The 18,242-nt window shown below is 37.3% G+C and overlaps 1 protein-coding gene across 1 annotated transcript; it reads left to right on the forward strand.

Annotated features, from left to right (window-relative positions):
• The first annotated feature begins 11,445 nt into the window (after positions 1-11,445).
• LOC113347068 (meiosis-specific protein ASY3-like) lies at positions 11,446-17,643 on the forward strand. Its single transcript, XM_026590652.1, has 11 exons — positions 11,446-11,618; positions 12,092-12,181; positions 12,305-13,900; positions 14,004-14,238; positions 14,742-14,870; positions 14,954-15,017; positions 15,133-15,282; positions 15,355-15,413; positions 15,800-15,934; positions 16,562-16,653; positions 17,260-17,643. The coding sequence occupies exons 2-11, from the start codon at positions 12,146-12,148 to the stop codon at positions 17,329-17,331; spliced, it is 2,568 nt and encodes an 855-aa protein (XP_026446437.1). The 5' UTR covers positions 11,446-11,618; positions 12,092-12,145; the 3' UTR covers positions 17,332-17,643.
• The last annotated feature ends 599 nt before the right edge of the window (positions 17,644-18,242 follow it).

Raw genomic sequence — 18,242 nt, forward strand, 5'->3', positions numbered from 1 at the left:
ACAGATTTGTTTATCAGGTCTTTGACTTTGGGTCGTAGCAACTCTTGGTTGTGGGTGAGATCAGCTAAGGGAATCAAGTGTGCAGAATCCTATTGTGGTTCAGAGATGTAAGGAGAACTACTGTACCTTGATCAGTGTGAGATATATTATGGCTCAACTACATTCCAGTCTGAAGTCATTGGTAGTAGGCTAGTGTCTGTAACAACTTAATACAGTGTGGTGTTCAAAGATGGACTAAGTCCCGGGGTTTTTCTGCATTTGCGGTTTCCTCGTTAGCAAAACTTCTGGTGTCTGTGTTATTTCTTTTTCGCATTATATTTTGATATATAATAGAAATATCACAGGTTGTGTGTTAAGATCAATCAATTAGATAATCCAACCTTTGGTTGTTGATATAAATTGATTGACACTTGAACATTGGTCTTTGGTACCGTTCAAGTTATTTCTCTTTATTCAATCGGAATCGTAAATTCTTATTTGTTTGATTGATGATTGAATTGAGAAATAGAGATATCGCTCTTTGATATACTTTCCTATAGACTGAATCTGACTGTATAGTTGAATCTATTGAAAGTAAATTGGAGTTTGTCCTACTCAGATTGCCGAACAAAACATTGGGTGTGGTTGTTATACCCCCGCTTTTTCAAATTTAGTTGAGCCCTAACCAAGTCTGCGACCGATTAAGGTGAAGTCTTGTTCCCTATGCCTCTGAATTCCAGTAGGACTCTACACATTTGATTCCCTTAGTTGATCTCACCCACATCTAAGAGTTGTTACGACCCAAAGTCGAAGACTTTATAAACAAATATGTCTCCCTCAGAAGTACCTACGAAGTTTTGATTCCGTCTTTTGATAAATCAAGATGAACAGGAACCAATTGATAATCCTGTCTAATATTCCCGAAGAACAACCTAGAAATATCAATCACCTCACAATAACTTAACTAAATGGTAGTAGAAGAAGTTATTGTGGAATTACAAAGAATGAGACGAAGAGCTTTACGATTACTTTTTATATCTTACATATCAGAGATAAATCTCGGGCCAATCTTAGAATATGGTACTCAATATAATAGAACAAGTAAGATCAGAACACGCAACTACAGAGAAAGTAGTTGGTTCTGGCTTCAGAATCCCAATGAAGTCTTTAAGTCGTTAACCTATAATGGTTTTAGGAAAATCCTAGATTAAAGGAGAATCGACTTTACTATGCAACTAGTATCACAAATAAGTATGGGGATTAGGTTTTCCAGTTGCTAAAGTTATCCCTTGTATACTCTTTCAAATCAGGGTTTGCATTCTAAATTAGCTTAATAACAAAGAAATCTCAATATTCAACATTAGATGAAAACCTGATTTAAGATTCAAGCTAAGTTTGCTTAAAACCAAAACAATACCTCTCTACCATTAGATGGTCTTACCTTGTTACACACAAATGAAATAGATCTTCATTTAGATATGGGCAACCGTACCTAAATGTATATATTGAGTTGGCTCAACAATAGTTAACCGAAGTTATCCATACGAACACTTTCGTATTAACCACATTCATCTAACACTTCTAGATCAGATGATAATCAAATGAATCTAATTGTGTTACTCGTAGAGTTCTTCAATTGTTTATATTCCCATAGAAGTATACAAGACATGATTGAAGTAAAATCGGATTTGATTTAAAAGAATCAATTCATGAACAATAAGTCACGGTTTGCAAAGATTGCATTCCATAATTTACAAATGTATTTGTTCATGATTATGAAATCATACTAAATCGATTTTAGAACTTAAACCACTTAGTTTGCAAACGGGTACGCAAACTTAAGTTTCGTACTTTGGTCTTGTCCAGCAGTTTGCAAACCGGTATGCATACTACCGTCCCGGACCGTAACTCAGGTAGCACCGTTCGCATACTGGTGTACATACTTGGTTCCCGGACTTTAACAATTAAAACCGTTCGCATATTGGTATACAAACTTGGTTTCCTGACCTGAATCATACCACCACAATTTGCATACTGGTATGCATACTTTGATGTATCCAGACAAAGGTTAATTGTCCTAAACTCCCATTCCAATCATTGAAACATCCTTAAAAGATGACAATAGCTATCTCACATAAACTATTAGCTTATAAGTAATTTTTAAGTGATAGAATGATCAATACGAAACATTCCGAGTCGACATCAAATGACTGTCTCACACAAATCATGTAAGATGTTTCAAGGCAATTTTCACATGGTCATCTTTTGACTTATTATTTAGTTTCCAACGAATAAATAGTTTCCAACTAAATTCGTCAAGAATAATGAAGAACGTAGCTAAAGAAAAAAGCTCCCAACACATATTTCGAGAAATAGATAACCGAGTTAAACTCGACTTGAAATATCAAATGTGTATGATGTAAACGTAACATAGTTATACGACTTAGTCTCAATAGGAGATATAATAGAATAGACTTCCGAGTGATAGATAAGTTTTAGTCTCCTCATACCTTTTGTTGATGAAGTTTCTCCAAGGTCTCCTCAGTAGATCTTCATCTTCAATCGATGAATGCTGTGAAGTCTAAAGCTCAACTACACATTTTATCCTAATCCGAGACATAGCTGTAAGTAGACTATAAATCAAGACTTATAGTTTTGATTACCTAAACATGACAAACAAGCTTGAGATAGCAACGCTTGCGAGTTCGACCGAGCAGTGCTCTAACAACTAGTTTTATGGAAAATTATACTAAGTAGAATTGGTAATGGCTTAAGAAGTCTGCAAATGTTCAAGAATTAAAACTATTAACGATGTGAAATGATAGAGTAAAGAGACCAAGTGAAGAGAAAAGAGAGACATAAAATAATAATGTAGATTTTGTTTGCTCCAATTCACTAGGTATTTGATTGTATTGGCACCTATGTAATTAAATTAAGAAATTATAAGTAGTGGCCAGGGTTGGATGCGCAGCCAATAATAAAGGGAGGAATGGGCAACCCTGGTTTAGCAGGGGTGCACATAGATGAACTCATTTCGTTCTGATCAACTGAACATTAGAGAAAAGCTACTATTATTAGTCTTATTTTATTATGAAGTATATAATAAATTTGATGTGATTTATTGTAATTGATAATATAAATCGTCATTTATTAAAATGGCCAAACAACAATTGTACTAAAAACACAATTTTAAATTGAAAAAAAATGTGTTAGTAACTAAAGTTATATACTAATTTTCTTACAAAATATTTTATGAAAATTATTATTGTTAGAGCACTTCTCGGTCGAACTCGCAAGCGTTGGTATCGCAAGCTTGTTTTCCAAGTTTAGTTGATGAAAACCTGATGTGAAAATGGGAAGCACACAAAACACTTGCAAGTATACAAGGCCAAGATTTGTAATAAAAGGATGAGTAGGGGTTTGTCCACAGGGAGAGGAGCATACAAGAAGTCTTCCTAGCTAAAGTGTGTAGTGAGCTAAGGGCAGTGAAGGGTGACAGTGACAAGTTTCTAGAGTAGAAGTGAAACAAAGGCAGCAGCCTAAGGCAAGGGTATTGAGCAATAGTTACTGACAAAGAGAAAAATGCAGAAAGTGAAGTTACTAAGGCAATTGAATCCACCATGTGCCTTAATCAAACAATGCAGTCTAGGTTGAGTTGGAGTTCCTAAGCATACATCTAAAATGAGATGAAAATCAGCTTGCTCACTGATATGCCCCTAGAATTGATTGTCTTTTGACAGCACAATCAATCACAGGCATGCCAGAGCACTGAGTACTTCTCATTGCTCAAGCAAACAGGCAAAAAGAACACTATCCTAACCATGCATCATCCAACAGTGCACTAGGCTTCATCAGAGCCCTAGTTGCAGTGAATTAGCTCATGCTAGACATGAGTATAACCAAAGCATTCATTCAACAGATTAAATTCAAATGCAACATATAAACAGGATACACACATACACACTATCAACTGTTACTAAAACAGAAATTGGAAAAAATGTGAATTGATTCAAAATATTCTTCACTGGCTAGCCCAGAGAGCTTTTCTACCACACCCATATCATCAATTTATAGTCTGTTTCAACACCCTAAATTTCTACAAACCCTAAATTGAAAATTCCCAAATTTGAAAACCCTAATTTTTAAATTACAAATTAACTCACTGATTTCTGAATTGGTCTCCCAAACGCTCGACCCATGCCCTGTTGATGTTCCCTCTGCTCCTCCTCAGCTCTACAGCTCCCAATTGCGTCTACTGATGCCCTAGCGTTTCTCTTTCTTATTTGTAGCACCTAGGGTTGATGCTAAGAACAAGAAAGGGACATACTAGGGAGCTGGATGATGGTGAAGCTCGAGGTGGTGATGGAAGAGATGGTGGTGGCAGTGAAGTTGCAGGCGGTATGGTGGTTCTGCAACTGATTTTGGGAGAAGGGAGTGTTTGTTTGGGTATAGGGTTTCGGGTTCTACGGTGTGAAGCGGGGATAGCGCGGTTTGATGATCTGCGACAAGGAGCGATGGATGGGAAGATGGTAGGTGGATCCAACGGCGATACGGAGGTAAGCGTGGAGCGACCGTCGGATGAAGGGGTGTAGCAAAACACGACCCAAGATGGAGATGGGCGTTGCGATGTAAAGCGGGGGCTTCGGCGTTTGATGTGCGATGATGGAGCGACCGTGTGATGCTGAGATGCTTCGATCTGACGGCTGAAATCCGAGACGGGCTTGGATAGTGGAAATGTGTTTGAGTAAGGGTTTTGGGCCTTGGGTATGCCAAGCCCATATCTTCTTTAAGGACAATTCTTCTTCTTCAAGCCCACTTCTAGCCTTTTTGGTCTTGTGCACACCATTCTTCGCGGCTTCCTTGTGTAATTCCTCCCGGCTTTTCACTACTTTTCTGCTCTTTTCCGCTCTGCTATTCATCCAAACTTTATTTATTACCTAAAAATGAAAAATTAAGTAAGAAAAATATTTATTCTTGAAAACAATGAAAATACAGAATATGGGATAAAATGTAGAATTAATGCACAAAAGATGAGTTAAATGCCAACAAAAAGGGATAAATATATACAATATTTGGCACTCATCAAAACCATATACTTGATTTTTAGTCTACTTATAGATATGTCTCAGATAAAGATGGAAGTGTGTAGTTGAGCTTTGGACTTCACGGTGTTCACCAATTCAAGTCGAAGATCTACTGAAGAGCTTGGAGGAACTTTATCAACAAAAGGTATATGGAGACTAAAACTTATTTATCACTCAGAAGTCTATTATATTCTATTTTATAATGAGACTAAGTCGCATATCTATATAGAATTTTACATTATACATATTTGATATTTCGAACCGAGTTTGTCTCGCTTATCTATTTCTCGAAATATGTGTTTGAAGCTTTTAGCTTTAGCTAAGTTCATCGTATTCTTGAAGAGTTTAGTTGGAGACAATTTATTTGTTGGAAACTAAATATAAGTCAAATATGATCATATGAAAATTACCTTGAACATCTTACATGATTTGTGTGAGACAATCATTTGATGTCAATTTGGGAAGTTTCGTATTGATCGATTAATCACTTGAAAAGTACTTGAAGCTAGTGGTATGTGTAAGATTACCATTGTTGTGTTCCAAGGATGTTTCAATGATTAAATGAGATCTTTAGAACAATTACCATGTCTGGATATAACACAGGTTGTGTACTTTGTATCCTAAGTGTGTAAGTCTAGTTCAGGTCCGGAACTATTGTTTGCGAACAATGTTTTGGAACTGGTTTACCTGTGAAAAGGTTTGGAGCTGTTGTTTGCGTACCCTGTTTGCGAACGGGCTAGACAAGGACAAGTCCGGAACTGCTGTTCCTGTATGTTATTTACGAGCGGATGGACAAAGCCAAAGTCCGGAACTCTTGTTTGCGTACTCAGTTTGCGAACATGGTGGTCAGTTTCTAAAATAGGCAAGTATGGATTTTCATACTCATGAACTTAGGTTCGTCTGCGAACTAAAGTCCCTGGAACTTTAATTTCATAAGGTATGTGAACTAATTTTACAAACTGTGGCATTATTTTTATGAATTGGTTCCTGTATAAGTACTTTGTACAATTGCAAACCAAACCGATTTTGTTTTGAATGGTTCATATATATATTTATATCTATGAGATGAGATGATGAAGATTTTAACAACTCTCTTAAACACATTTAGATTCATTTGATTATCTATCATGATTGATTGATCATCATATTTGATCTAGAAGTGTTAGATGAATAAGGTTAAGTTATAAGTGTTAATATGACTAACTTTGGTTAACTATTATTGAGCCAACAAGGTTACATATTTGGGTACGGTTCATCCATATCTAAATATAGGTATATTTCATTTGTGTGTATCAAGCTAATACCATATAACGGTGGAGATTGATTGCTTAATTTCTAAGCAGACTTAGTTTGAATCTTAAATCAGGAGTTCATCTAATGGTGAATATCAATTGCTTTGTTACTAAGCTATCTTCGCTTTGATTGTAAGCAACCATGATTTGAAAGACTATATAAGGGAGAACTCTAGCATTCGGGAAACCTAATCCCGACATTTTCGTGTGTCCTAGTTGAAAACTAGAGTCGATTCTCCTTTAACCTAGGTTTTCCAAAACTATTATTAGGTTAACAACTTGAAGACTTCATTTGGGATTTGTGGAGCCAGATCCAACTATTTTCTTTGTAGTTGCGTATTCTGATCTTACTTGTTATGTCATATTGAGTTTTATCTTCTCTAAGATTTTCTCGAGAATTATCTCTGATAGGTAAGATATAAAAAGTAATCACAAAAATTCTTCGTCTCAGACTCTTGTGATTCTACAATATTTTTTTTGTTAATTAGTTGATTTATTGTGAGGTGACTGATATTTCTAGGCTGCTCTTCGGGATTATAAGTCCAGGGTATTAGTTGAGTTTCCTGTTCACCTTGATTTATCTAAAGACGGAAACAACAACTAGAATAGACTTATCTGAGAGAGAATTTTTTTTTTATAAGTCTTCGACTTTAGGTCGTATCAACTCTTAGTTTGGGTGGAATCAGCTAAGAGAATCAAGTGCACAGAGTCCTGCTGGGATTCAAGAGGCGTAAGGAACACGACTGTACCTTAGTCGATGTAAGACTTGGTTAGGGCTCAACTACATTCCAGACTGAAGTTAACTTGTAGTAGGCTAGAGTCTGTAGCGGCTTAATACATTGTGGTGTTCAAATCTGGATTAAGTCCGGGGGTTTTCCTGCATTTTCGGTTTCCTCGTTAACAAAATTCCTGGTGTCTGTGTTATTTCTTTTCCGCATTATATTTATTTATATAATTGAAATATCACAGGTTGTGCGTAGTTCAATCACAGTTGATAAATATGACCTTGTTTGTTGGATATAACTTGACTGACACATGGGAATTGGTTTTTGGTACCGTCCAACTTATTCTCATATCAATCAGTCTCACGTATTTCTATCTAGTTGATTTACTGCTTGGATTGAGAAAGAGATAAAGCTATTTGATATATTTGTTGATTGAGTCTCGCTTGTAAGTTGGTGCTCTCGAAATTATATTGGAGTTTAGTCCATACAGATTGTCGATCCAATCTCGCACCACCGAATACAAGGAAAAATAAATTCCCCCTTCTCTTGCAGCCCAAAAAATCATAAAGATCCACCCGCCCTTAGATAAACCCCAAGACAAAATTATCTGGCCACATTCAATATCTTTTTAAGTACACTACATCTTTAGGATAAAAATGTCTAACCTATCGAGTTGGTCAACCTTCTTAAACCCCCCTGCTAGTTTCCAAATTCTTGTGGACACTACGATGTCCACCGAAAGTTCATATTTTCTTGTGGAAATCAATCAACAAAGGACTACCAACCTTCTACATCTTACATCACATCCATCTGACCATTTCTGACATTTTTCCAAAATGCAACACTAACCTAGAAACTGCGATCCATATGCAACTTCATTTCCAAATAACTTATACATCTGGAATACTTTACTCACTCAGCTCTCAACCACACCAAACTCCAATTATACCCCCACAATTGCTATAACTCCTAAAAAAACCATTTCCCAAATCTTACAACAATCAACAACAATACCTTACATATCATCACAATGTTTTCTATTGTGGACCTTATATATGGCTGGCTATGAATGAACTAGTTTACCGACAAAAGCAAACAAAATCAGGTGAAATTTTAGCTTGGGCCCTAAAACAATAGGAGTAATTCAGAGCTTTACAAACAATACCTCATGTGCTACCAAGTGACTCTCTGTATCTAACCACTCTGGACACATCAAAAGGATATTAACATTCTCCGTGGGATGGTCTAACCCAAACATGAACTGAATAAAGATCAATACTGATGGGGAGGCCAAGGTCACCTAGGATTTACAAGTGCATGGTGATAGGATTCTGGAAGAACCCTATATATAATAACCGCAATCGCACGGTGTCTAACTAGTAGATAGAGGCAAGTACGGGTCGTTCCCACGAGAACCGGTGGAAATACTATAACCAATAATCTTGATTGACTAACCAGAGATGATGTTTTTGGGATTTTTGAAAGAATAAAAACAAAGAAAATAAATCAAATTAATTAAACGTATTCAATGGAAAAGTCGGTAACCAGGGTTTATAGTATCCACCACAATTTCTATTCAATTACTGAAATGAAACATAATCCATGAATTATTTATCGTCCGTTCAATCAACATCACCTATTATACGTATTAGAATCACAAATATCACTGGGACACCCTAAGCATGACACATCAAAAGATTAAACCAAAGCATGCACCATCAAATTGCGTTAGCGAGAAAGTTATACGAAACTAATTATAGGTTCACAAATAATAGCCGGCTATTCTAAGCATACCCAGCATGAAATATCAAATAAGTAGACGAATATATTTGCAATCATAAAAATTAAGCACATGGGTTACTGTATTGTACAGAACCGGTGAAGCAACAACTAATTTCATCGTTGAATCAATATATAAAATCATGGAATAAATTTATTCAAATCATCATAGTCTTTTGTTATATAAATCAATTCAATTAACCTAAAACTCCATGCGATTTCAATAATAAACCCTACTTACAAAGGCCTAGCAACACGTGACTTTCTCAAAATCCTTAAATATATTAAAGAGAATGAAAAACAAATCGAAACGAATGCGAAATGATGAAACTTCAAACCGAAATCCTTTATATCGTTGTCGTCCCTGCCAAACCTTTACTCGTTACCTCCGGTTTTGGATTGCAACCGCAACCTCCCTAAAAATGAAACTCCAGCCGACCTCCCTGTTCACCTCTCTTTCTGTAGGTTTATATGTGTTGCCAGAAGTCCAATCTGGACCTAGCAAGTAGTTTCCAAGGCCCATCCCAATTGTAACACCAAACGCCAATTGCCAGTTCGACCACAATACTGTGGTCTTCTAATCTCGTCACCTGACAAGATTGACATGGATTTTATTACAAATTACGTACTTCGATTGACATGGATTCTTCTAGCCTTGGAGTGGAGGAAGAGGAGGTTCTTATTGAGTTGGGTATGTTACGTTTATACTTTCTTGATTCCTTTTAAGTCTAATTATGTCGTTTTTAAGTTTATTTTGTTTCAATGGTTCAACAGACATGTCTTGGTAGATAATTACCTTTTGGTTTCCTTTTCAGTTTATAAGCTGATGTCTAACATGTTAGTTTACAATGGATCATAATGTTTGTAATAACTGGATCGTTCACCGCTTACTTGACTGTTTACAATGGATGCTCTGATCAATAACATCAACTGTTTCTTATAGAGTACATGTTAGGTTTCTTGTAGATCATGTAGCATGTAAACAGTCTGTCATGAAGATTCATTCGTTTTACTAATTGTTCACTTTGTTTGTTGCAAACTTGCAGAGCTATTTGGTAACCTTGCTGCTTCTTCCATCATCGTAGATGATGATTGATTCCTATTGGCTTAAACAAGGTGATGGCTCAGTTTATTGTCGGGAGGTAAAACATCCAAAGCTTTTGAAGGAGAATGTTGGAAATAGTATGGATCCGCAATGCACTAACTTTTGAGCTTTGAGCTCATTTATTTTTACTATGCAATGTACCGTCTTTTGAGTTTTAAACCATTTCTTGTTACTATTGTTAGCTTTACCTTTCTGCACTTGTAAACACTTTTAATTATCTGTTGCTTAATACTTTGACATGAGGTCAGCTTTTCACTTCTTTATGAGTTACAAACTATAGTCACTGTACATGAAGTAATATACTTCTCAATTCTCAACTTCTCATATGTTAATCATGTTTTATAACGAGTAACTCGTCACCCGCCCGATCCAACCCGCTAAAATGTGAGTCGGGTACCCGTTTTAATGTTCAGTCGATTACGAGTGATAAGTTCAAAAAGCCACCATCAGCGGGTAGGGTGGTGGGTAAGTCCAAACCCGACCTACCTGACCGAATGTGCAGCCCTAATCAGGTCTTATCGGTTTTACATGCAGTTTACATGCAGTGCACACATGACACATTTTTTTTGTTGAAAAACACACACCATTCCATTAACAAAAAAAGGAATTACAGACATCCGATAGGTTCTCATTCCTCAACAACAAGTTTAAAAATGGAGAAAAAGGAGACCAAAGACCATTAAGGCTATCAGTCCTAGCTCGACGAGCAAGGTGATCCGCTAACCTATTGTTCAGACGCTTATCATACACAAGTTTATAAGATAAATACCTAGAAATAAAACTTTGACATTGTTTTAAAAGATCCCCGTTCCGCCACTATATATTACAGCTGACTCCATTAACAAAATGTACCAAATGGAGACAGTCACTAACAAAGACAACATTGGATAGATTCATCTCTTATGCCAAAGAGAATGCCAAAAGTAGAGCAGCAGCTTCAGCACCTACTGCATCTGAAATCAATCTAAAGTTAGCTCTCAAACTTTTTACATTCCCTGCATAGTCACACCAGATAACACCCAAACCCATGTTAAAATCCTTGTAAGAGCCATCAACAAACATGAATTGATCCTCCCCAGAAGATGGGAATTTATAATCACTCAGATGAACAGAAATACTACGATGAGGAGTAATATAGGAGTTAATCATTCTCTTAGTATTAATAATTACTCGAGGTAAATTAATTGAAGTGTGCCTGAAAAGAACATCACATCTCAACTTCCATATACACCACATTACTATAGCCCAATCGAAGGCCATGAGACTCTGGGAGATCAATACTAGCACACATGACACGTACCATGCGCTCCTCTCCTTCTACGCGATAAATTCTCAACTCTCACCATCTCAAATTCTCGTCCGACACGAGAAATCGAGACTATTCATCGCGCAATACGCACCGTGGCGTACGATAGAATCACTAAAAAAACTCTAATTCACTTATTTTTCCCGCCTCCTCTATTTCCATCTCCCATTCTTCTCTCTCCTCTCTTCTCTATCTCAGACACCCAAATTTAGATCTACGAAGAATTGAATTCAGTTCTTCACTAACAAACGATTTCTACAGATTTGAAGAGATTTTATCTTCACGGACAACACCTCAACATCAGTAATTAAGAAATCCGTCTGATCTTCAACTCGTAACACCTAACAGGTTCGATTCTCACTTTTTTTGTGTTTGATTCTTATCTTTTGTGCTTTCTCCAAGTTTTACTCATATTTTTCACAGGTTTCTATCTGAAAAGTCTGAATTATTTGTTAGTCAAGTTTTCTGTAGCTGATATTTGAGCGTGTGTTTACAAATTTTGGAGACTTTTACTAGTATTTAACCCTCAAATTTGGTGTTGTCTTGAGGTGAGCTTCATTTCTGTGTGCGAAATCGAAATCTCGAAATGGAACTTCAAGTTTTTGGTTTCTCAAATCAGAATTTGGACAATTCAGATTACGGAGTGTAGTTAGGCTAGTAGGTTGTTAGGCTAATTTTTAGTTCATATTGTCACTTGGATATCATTTATCGCGATGGTGTTGATCTGTTTCTGGCTTAAATATATTGAAATACGGTTGTTGTTGATAGTGCTAGGGTTTTGTTGGTCTCTATGTTATAAATTGGTTTTGTATGGATTTCAGGTTATTATATGCTAGTTCTGCATTTGACTCTCTACTGGTGCAACTTAAATTACAATGATGGAGCTTAAGAAACCTCGGAATTTTCGAGATGTAAGTATCCAGATATTTTCATCTCAGTCTATCTTTCATGTTTTTTGCCCCTAAATAATGGTTTGGTTTGTATGTTTGAAGTGTTCAATGTCTAACACTTGCTGGTTGAAACAATAATTTTAGGATGCGGCAAGCAAATGTGCCAGTTTTGGCAGTGATAATCTTCCATATAGCCAGAGCCAGTCCAGGAAAATATCTATTGGTGTTATGGTAAATGAACCTCTGAAAGGATACAAAACTAGGAAAGAAGAGAAAGTAGCTCCTACTGCTGGAAAATTCGTCGAAGAAATCAATGAAGGGAAACTGGCAGAAGCTTCTAAGAAGGAGAATTCTCCATGGGTTTCGACCAAATCCTTCCACCAAGAGACATCGACAACTAATTCAGTTCAATTTCATCAGAGAAGGACTTTTGCTTTAAGATCTGGTGATGAAACACAGAAGAAGCCCAACACCACGTGTGATCTACCTATCCCACAAACAGTTAATGTTGTTGCAAACCAGACTTCAGTTTTACAGTCTGAAGAGGGTGTTCAGAACCAATCTAACAGTAAGAGTGAAGCACCTATGACAAAAACAGTCCAGTTTTATGCAAACCGTATGCCAATTTTACAGTCTAGTGATGGTGGGCAGAAGAAATTTGATAGCATCACATATGGGAGGAAAGAAAAAGGTGGACAGACAGAGAGGGTAGAGGAATTTGCATTCACTGCTGCAAAAGAAGTTCGCGTGGTAGACAAAAGAGCAGAAGTGGAAAACCAAAAATCAGCTCCACAAAGCAATGGATCCCTGAAATTGAAACTGTGGGAGATATTAGGAACTGCTCCGGAAGATGAGAACAGGTTAAACTGTCAGACTCTTGAGGATGGTGTGAAGAATTCAAGGCTGGGTGGTAATTCGGATCAAAACAATAGCAATGTTGCCAAGCTTAGGCAAAACTCGGACACAATAGAGGAGGATTCTGAAAGTCCCCAGGAAACCATTAAAAGGCCTGAAAGTCCCCTGGAAACTATCAAGAGGCCAGTGACCCGATCATTAACACTAAAGAAGACTTCCTCTTTAGCTAACCCAAAGCGGCTGAGTAAGATTAGTAATGGGGGAAAGTTGCCAAGTTCCTCAAACCATAAGCAACAGTCTGAAGAGAGAAGTATATTTAATTTCAGTGAGGCAGAAGGGTGGCCTACAGGCTTACATGGGATTGTCAGTGGTGGCACCTCAACTAAGAAGAGAGGGAGAAAGAGTACTAAAGTCGAACCACGAAGGATAAACTTTTCTGGCAAAGCTGTCCCTGAAAAGCGCAGGCGAGCTATTGGGGAGAGTAAAAGGCCATCACCACGTAATAAGGCGACATCACATAGCAATACAACAGAAAGTTCTCATAGCCACTCAACTCAAACCAACAAAGAGTCGCCACAACCAGCCAGGGAAAAGGTAGACCGACAAGAAAACCTGAAGACTCCCAATTTACGCGAAGAGGAAAATCACCATGATAACGTTGATAGCATTTCCTCAAAGAAAAACACTCAAGAGGATGATGTCAGTAGTCCAGGATTGGAAGTAAAAACACCTACGGAGAACTGTTCTTTGAGCCCACCATCTGCAAAAACTAAAAAGACGCAGTCAGTTGGGAGAAGATTCACGTCTGAAGGGTTCTGTAAGTTGAGGACTTCCCAGATCTTTCGGCCAGATTTTTCTGGTTCGGACGCAGAAACAAAATCTCCTGTATCCTTATTTCTTGTAACATTTGATAGTCATTTTCTCTTTTTTGGGCTTCACTGCAAAAGATACTTCTTCAGTCTTTTGTCCTTCCTTATGAAGCATTCAGGATCCTACAGGAGAGCTTCAGAAGTCACCTATCAAGGAAGGATCACATGTCGACGAACAAGATGTGGAACGGAATCTGTCTAAATCTTCCAAGGAACAGGATACTGAAGATGCAGAAGCGAAGCTGTCTCAACCATCCAAGGAACAGGATGTCGAAGATGCTGAGGAGAATCTATCTCAATCATCTAAGGAGCAGGAGGCTGAAAGCTTGAAAGAAGATGCACCCATAGAAAAAGGTATAATCATATTAAAGACATAAGTGTGCATACTCAGTTTTGAAATGATCATCTTGAAGCTTGAAGGAACCTAGCATTTCAGTTCTTGATGTCTTGATGCCAAATATCATTCAAGTGATGATTTTAGCTAAAGAAATGAACTATATTAGACCAGATACAACTATAACAACCCCTGCTTTCGCCGCGGACTATATGAAGACGATATAGAATTTCTATTACATGAATATATTATCATACAGAAAAAAGAATAGATAGGTAATTATAGGTATTTATATTCTCATATTGTTGCATTGGGCTACAGCTTCCCTCTAAAATTCTGATGACCTGTTTAATATTAATCCGTTATATTGAACCATAGTGGTGGCAGACCAACATAATGGTTTGGATAATACCTTTTCACTATATGGATTCTTGATGGTACATAGTGGTTTCCTTTACATAGAACGTAAGAGAAGTCGGAGGTTAGAAATATTTGATTCTTATGTGGGCTGATGATCACGCAGTTACCCGGATCACAAGGACATGGGCTCCAGAATCAGGTAGCCCTGATAAACCGAAATTCATGTTGCGTCCAAGGAAGAGGCTTTGCATCCCAGTTAGTGAATTTGACCCCACTCCACTATCCCCTAGAGGCAAGATTCTGGGATCATTCTTTTCCTCTGTCCTGCTATCTCTTATGGGAGAACTAATGTTCTCTGTTGCATAAAACTTTCAGGAACTGAAGAGAGTAACAAGCTTCAGGAACCTTCCTATCAAGATGACGAAGATGGTTTGGCCAGGTTCTTATCTTCTCTTGCATGTTATTGAAAGAAGCTATGATCAACCTCATTTGGACTTCAAACTATTTTACCTATACAATGTTGCAACTAATCCTTTCCTCTTACAATATGTCAGGGCCGTATCTCTCTTTGCTTTCGCATTAGAAAAATTCAAGACCAGAATGAAGGCAGAGACAAGCAAGAGAAGCTCTATGATTCTGGCGTCTGTCACTGAAGGAATAAAGTTACAGCTGCAGGACATTAACTCTCAGATTCAAAAAGACATGTAGGTGGTTTGACTCAGAAGTAAATAAGGTGGAGTGATGGTGATCTTTAACTTGTCTTCTCTAATTTGCAGAGGGAAGTTCACTGGCATTGGTAAATCTAAGAGGAAACGCCTGGAAACCAGATTCCTAGGTATCCACAATTCTTTTGAAATACCCACAGTCGTTAGATTGATTGAACTGCGTCTGTAGCTCACCTGACTTGTTAAACTATATAATTTCTGATTTTTCCTGTTAAGTTGTCTACATTGATCATCAGATGGGTAGTACTTCTCCCAGCTCTGGCTATACCACTACTGCAAGCTGATGATTGGATTTGAGCATCAGGATTGAATGTTAATAAGAATGATTGTTTATTTTTTATGTTTATTCTTGTCTTACGATTTAAAGAGTCGAACCTGAAGGTGATTTATTGATTTTTGAGTTAGGCACTGAGAGTAATTCCAGTGCTGCTGAGGACAGCATACAAAATTTATTCTGTATATACTATGAGGGTTGATAGCTCTCATTATTTTGCAGAGCAACAAGAGCGGCTGAAGCTCATACAGGACAAGTTCAAAGAAGAGATAAACCAGCATATCCAGGACTGCAAGAACACACTCGATGATCTGGAAGCCTATCAGATTGAGTTAAAAGAAAATGCAGAGAAACAAAGTATGAATATCGACCTTTTATTTTATTACCCCGAGCCTTTTGTGTTGAAGTTTCATTTTTCAGTGCTTCTAGAAGACCAACATTACGCTAGTTCATATCACCAACCTTCACTCTTTTGTAGAATCAGTCCCTACTCGATTAAATGAACGTCATTTGTTCCATCTTATAGACCATGTTGACCTGTTATTCGTCAAGTTATTTCCAGACTGCTTCTGATAAAAAATAGATTCTTAGTTGTGGCCCATTAATCAGATTCTAGGTTGTCTAGTTTGTCAAACATTTTCAGAATATGTTTAACACAGAAAACAATTATAAGGATGCTAAACCAAAGTCAACATAGAATGATTTTAGGTGAACTTGAGTTGATTGCACCGAGGGAAATTTCTTCATATCCTTTTGACATCTAATTTTGGTAGACTACCTTTACGGCTTGCGGGAAGTCACATTTCCGAAGCTTTGTCGATCTATTTCCACTTCTAATTGCTTTCTGGATTGTTATATCTTGTGTAAGTCCAAAGCTTTGTTGTTAGACGTTCTTGCAAAACTGAATAGCCTTTCACTATTTCGATGCGGATTCTGATTAATGCACTTAATTCAATCAAATTGTTGACCCTCTTTTCTGATCAGACGCATCACACAGAAAGCTTTTATTACAAGTGGAAGGTGCAATTGAAACTCAGCTCAGTGATGCAGAACGAAGAATTGCATCCATCCAGCAGGTAAGTTGCTTCTTATGTGTTCATCTGTTCTGCACTTCTGCTGATACTTCACCACAGAGCCTCCTAAAGCAGGTCACTCTATTGTGTTTATCCTAAAAGTTGGCTGTAATTTGATTAGAACAAAACCATGGGTTGCAGTATATGCACTTGGCTATATTAAAAGACCCCTAGGGCGACTCATGTAACATTCTCGAAAAACTTGTTTCAGTAGCACTTTTATCTAAGCATGTTAAAGATGATCCATAATGAGTACGCACCTTTTTCATCGTGAAAATATTATGAGTGCATACAGCTGTCTTACCATCTGGATTAGTAGGTCCCTTCTAGGTGGCATTGCTACTTTGTCAGATTTTGTTCTCATTGCTTTTATTTACAAATTTTTTTATTAGCAACTTTTCTTCTGTTATGCACTCAGTTAGAATACTGTGATAGTCACTGCCAGCGTTATCACAATCATTTCTGCTTAGGGTTTCCCTGCTTTTAGAATTGATTGGTGTTATATAGGCTTCCAAAATCAAATGAAAATGGTAATCAGTTGAGAAAGATCTGTACTTTTTTTTGTTTATCTTGGAAAATGCAAACAATTTTGTTATAATTATTTTGCAGGTGGCGAGTGGAAATATGTTGCAGTTGAAGCGTATGATTGCAGAGTGCTTGAAAGACGGCGTTTTTAGTTGATGGAATTTTCATGGGTTAACTGTACAAACAGATGAAGATAAAGTGCAGAGAAGATGTTTAAAAGATTGTATTATGATTTTTTCTTCCTATACCAACATGATAATATTCTCATTCTGAAGGTACAAATTTTGTATGCCTTGCTCCAAACAGTTCCTATAAAAGAAATAGCTAACAGTGTATATGTAATCAATCTCCACATTTCTACGGTAACTTTGTCTCAAAAATCTTAAAGGTATTAGTTGGTACACGACAGGATTGATAAATGTAGAAAATGTTGCTGAAATTTATTTCCCCAAATATAATCAATGCATTTTTCCGGACCATATTCTTCTCTATTAACTCTTGGCCTGTGCTGGTGATGGACTTTGACCTGAAATCCCACAGCCTTGGGCTTGCATTCCAAACAGGATCTAAGGTGAATCTCATACTAGTATTTTTTTTTTTTTTTGACAAGGTGTCTGAAACAAACACAACTAAACGGCTCTGACCATTCTCGGATAAGACACATCCTGAATGTCAACTACAAGATTATTGTTTATTACATCAGGTGGATTACTAGTCCACAACCCTTCTAAAAGTTTCTCTGAAGCTTTTTTGACAAAGTGTCGGCAACGAAATTTGATTCTCTGTATTGATGAATGAAAACAAGATCTTCAATTTTCTCCCTTAAATCTGTAATGTCTTGGACAAGTTTTTTGAGGTACCACGGTGGATCAATTTCGCCCTTACACAGCTGAATGGTATAGGCAGAGTCAAATACTCAACTTCGAGTTTCCTGATTCCCAACTGGACAGCGAGCTGCAGACCATCTCTTTCCGACCAGACTTCAGCAACATTGCTCCCATTCTGAAAAATATACTTTGCATAGCCTGCCACAAAAGACCCAGCATCATCCCTAACCACCCCGCCAA

Source organism: Papaver somniferum, chromosome 2 (assembly GCF_003573695.1).
Source record: "Papaver somniferum cultivar HN1 chromosome 2, ASM357369v1, whole genome shotgun sequence".
Lineage (NCBI taxonomy): Eukaryota > Viridiplantae > Streptophyta > Magnoliopsida > Ranunculales > Papaveraceae > Papaver > Papaver somniferum.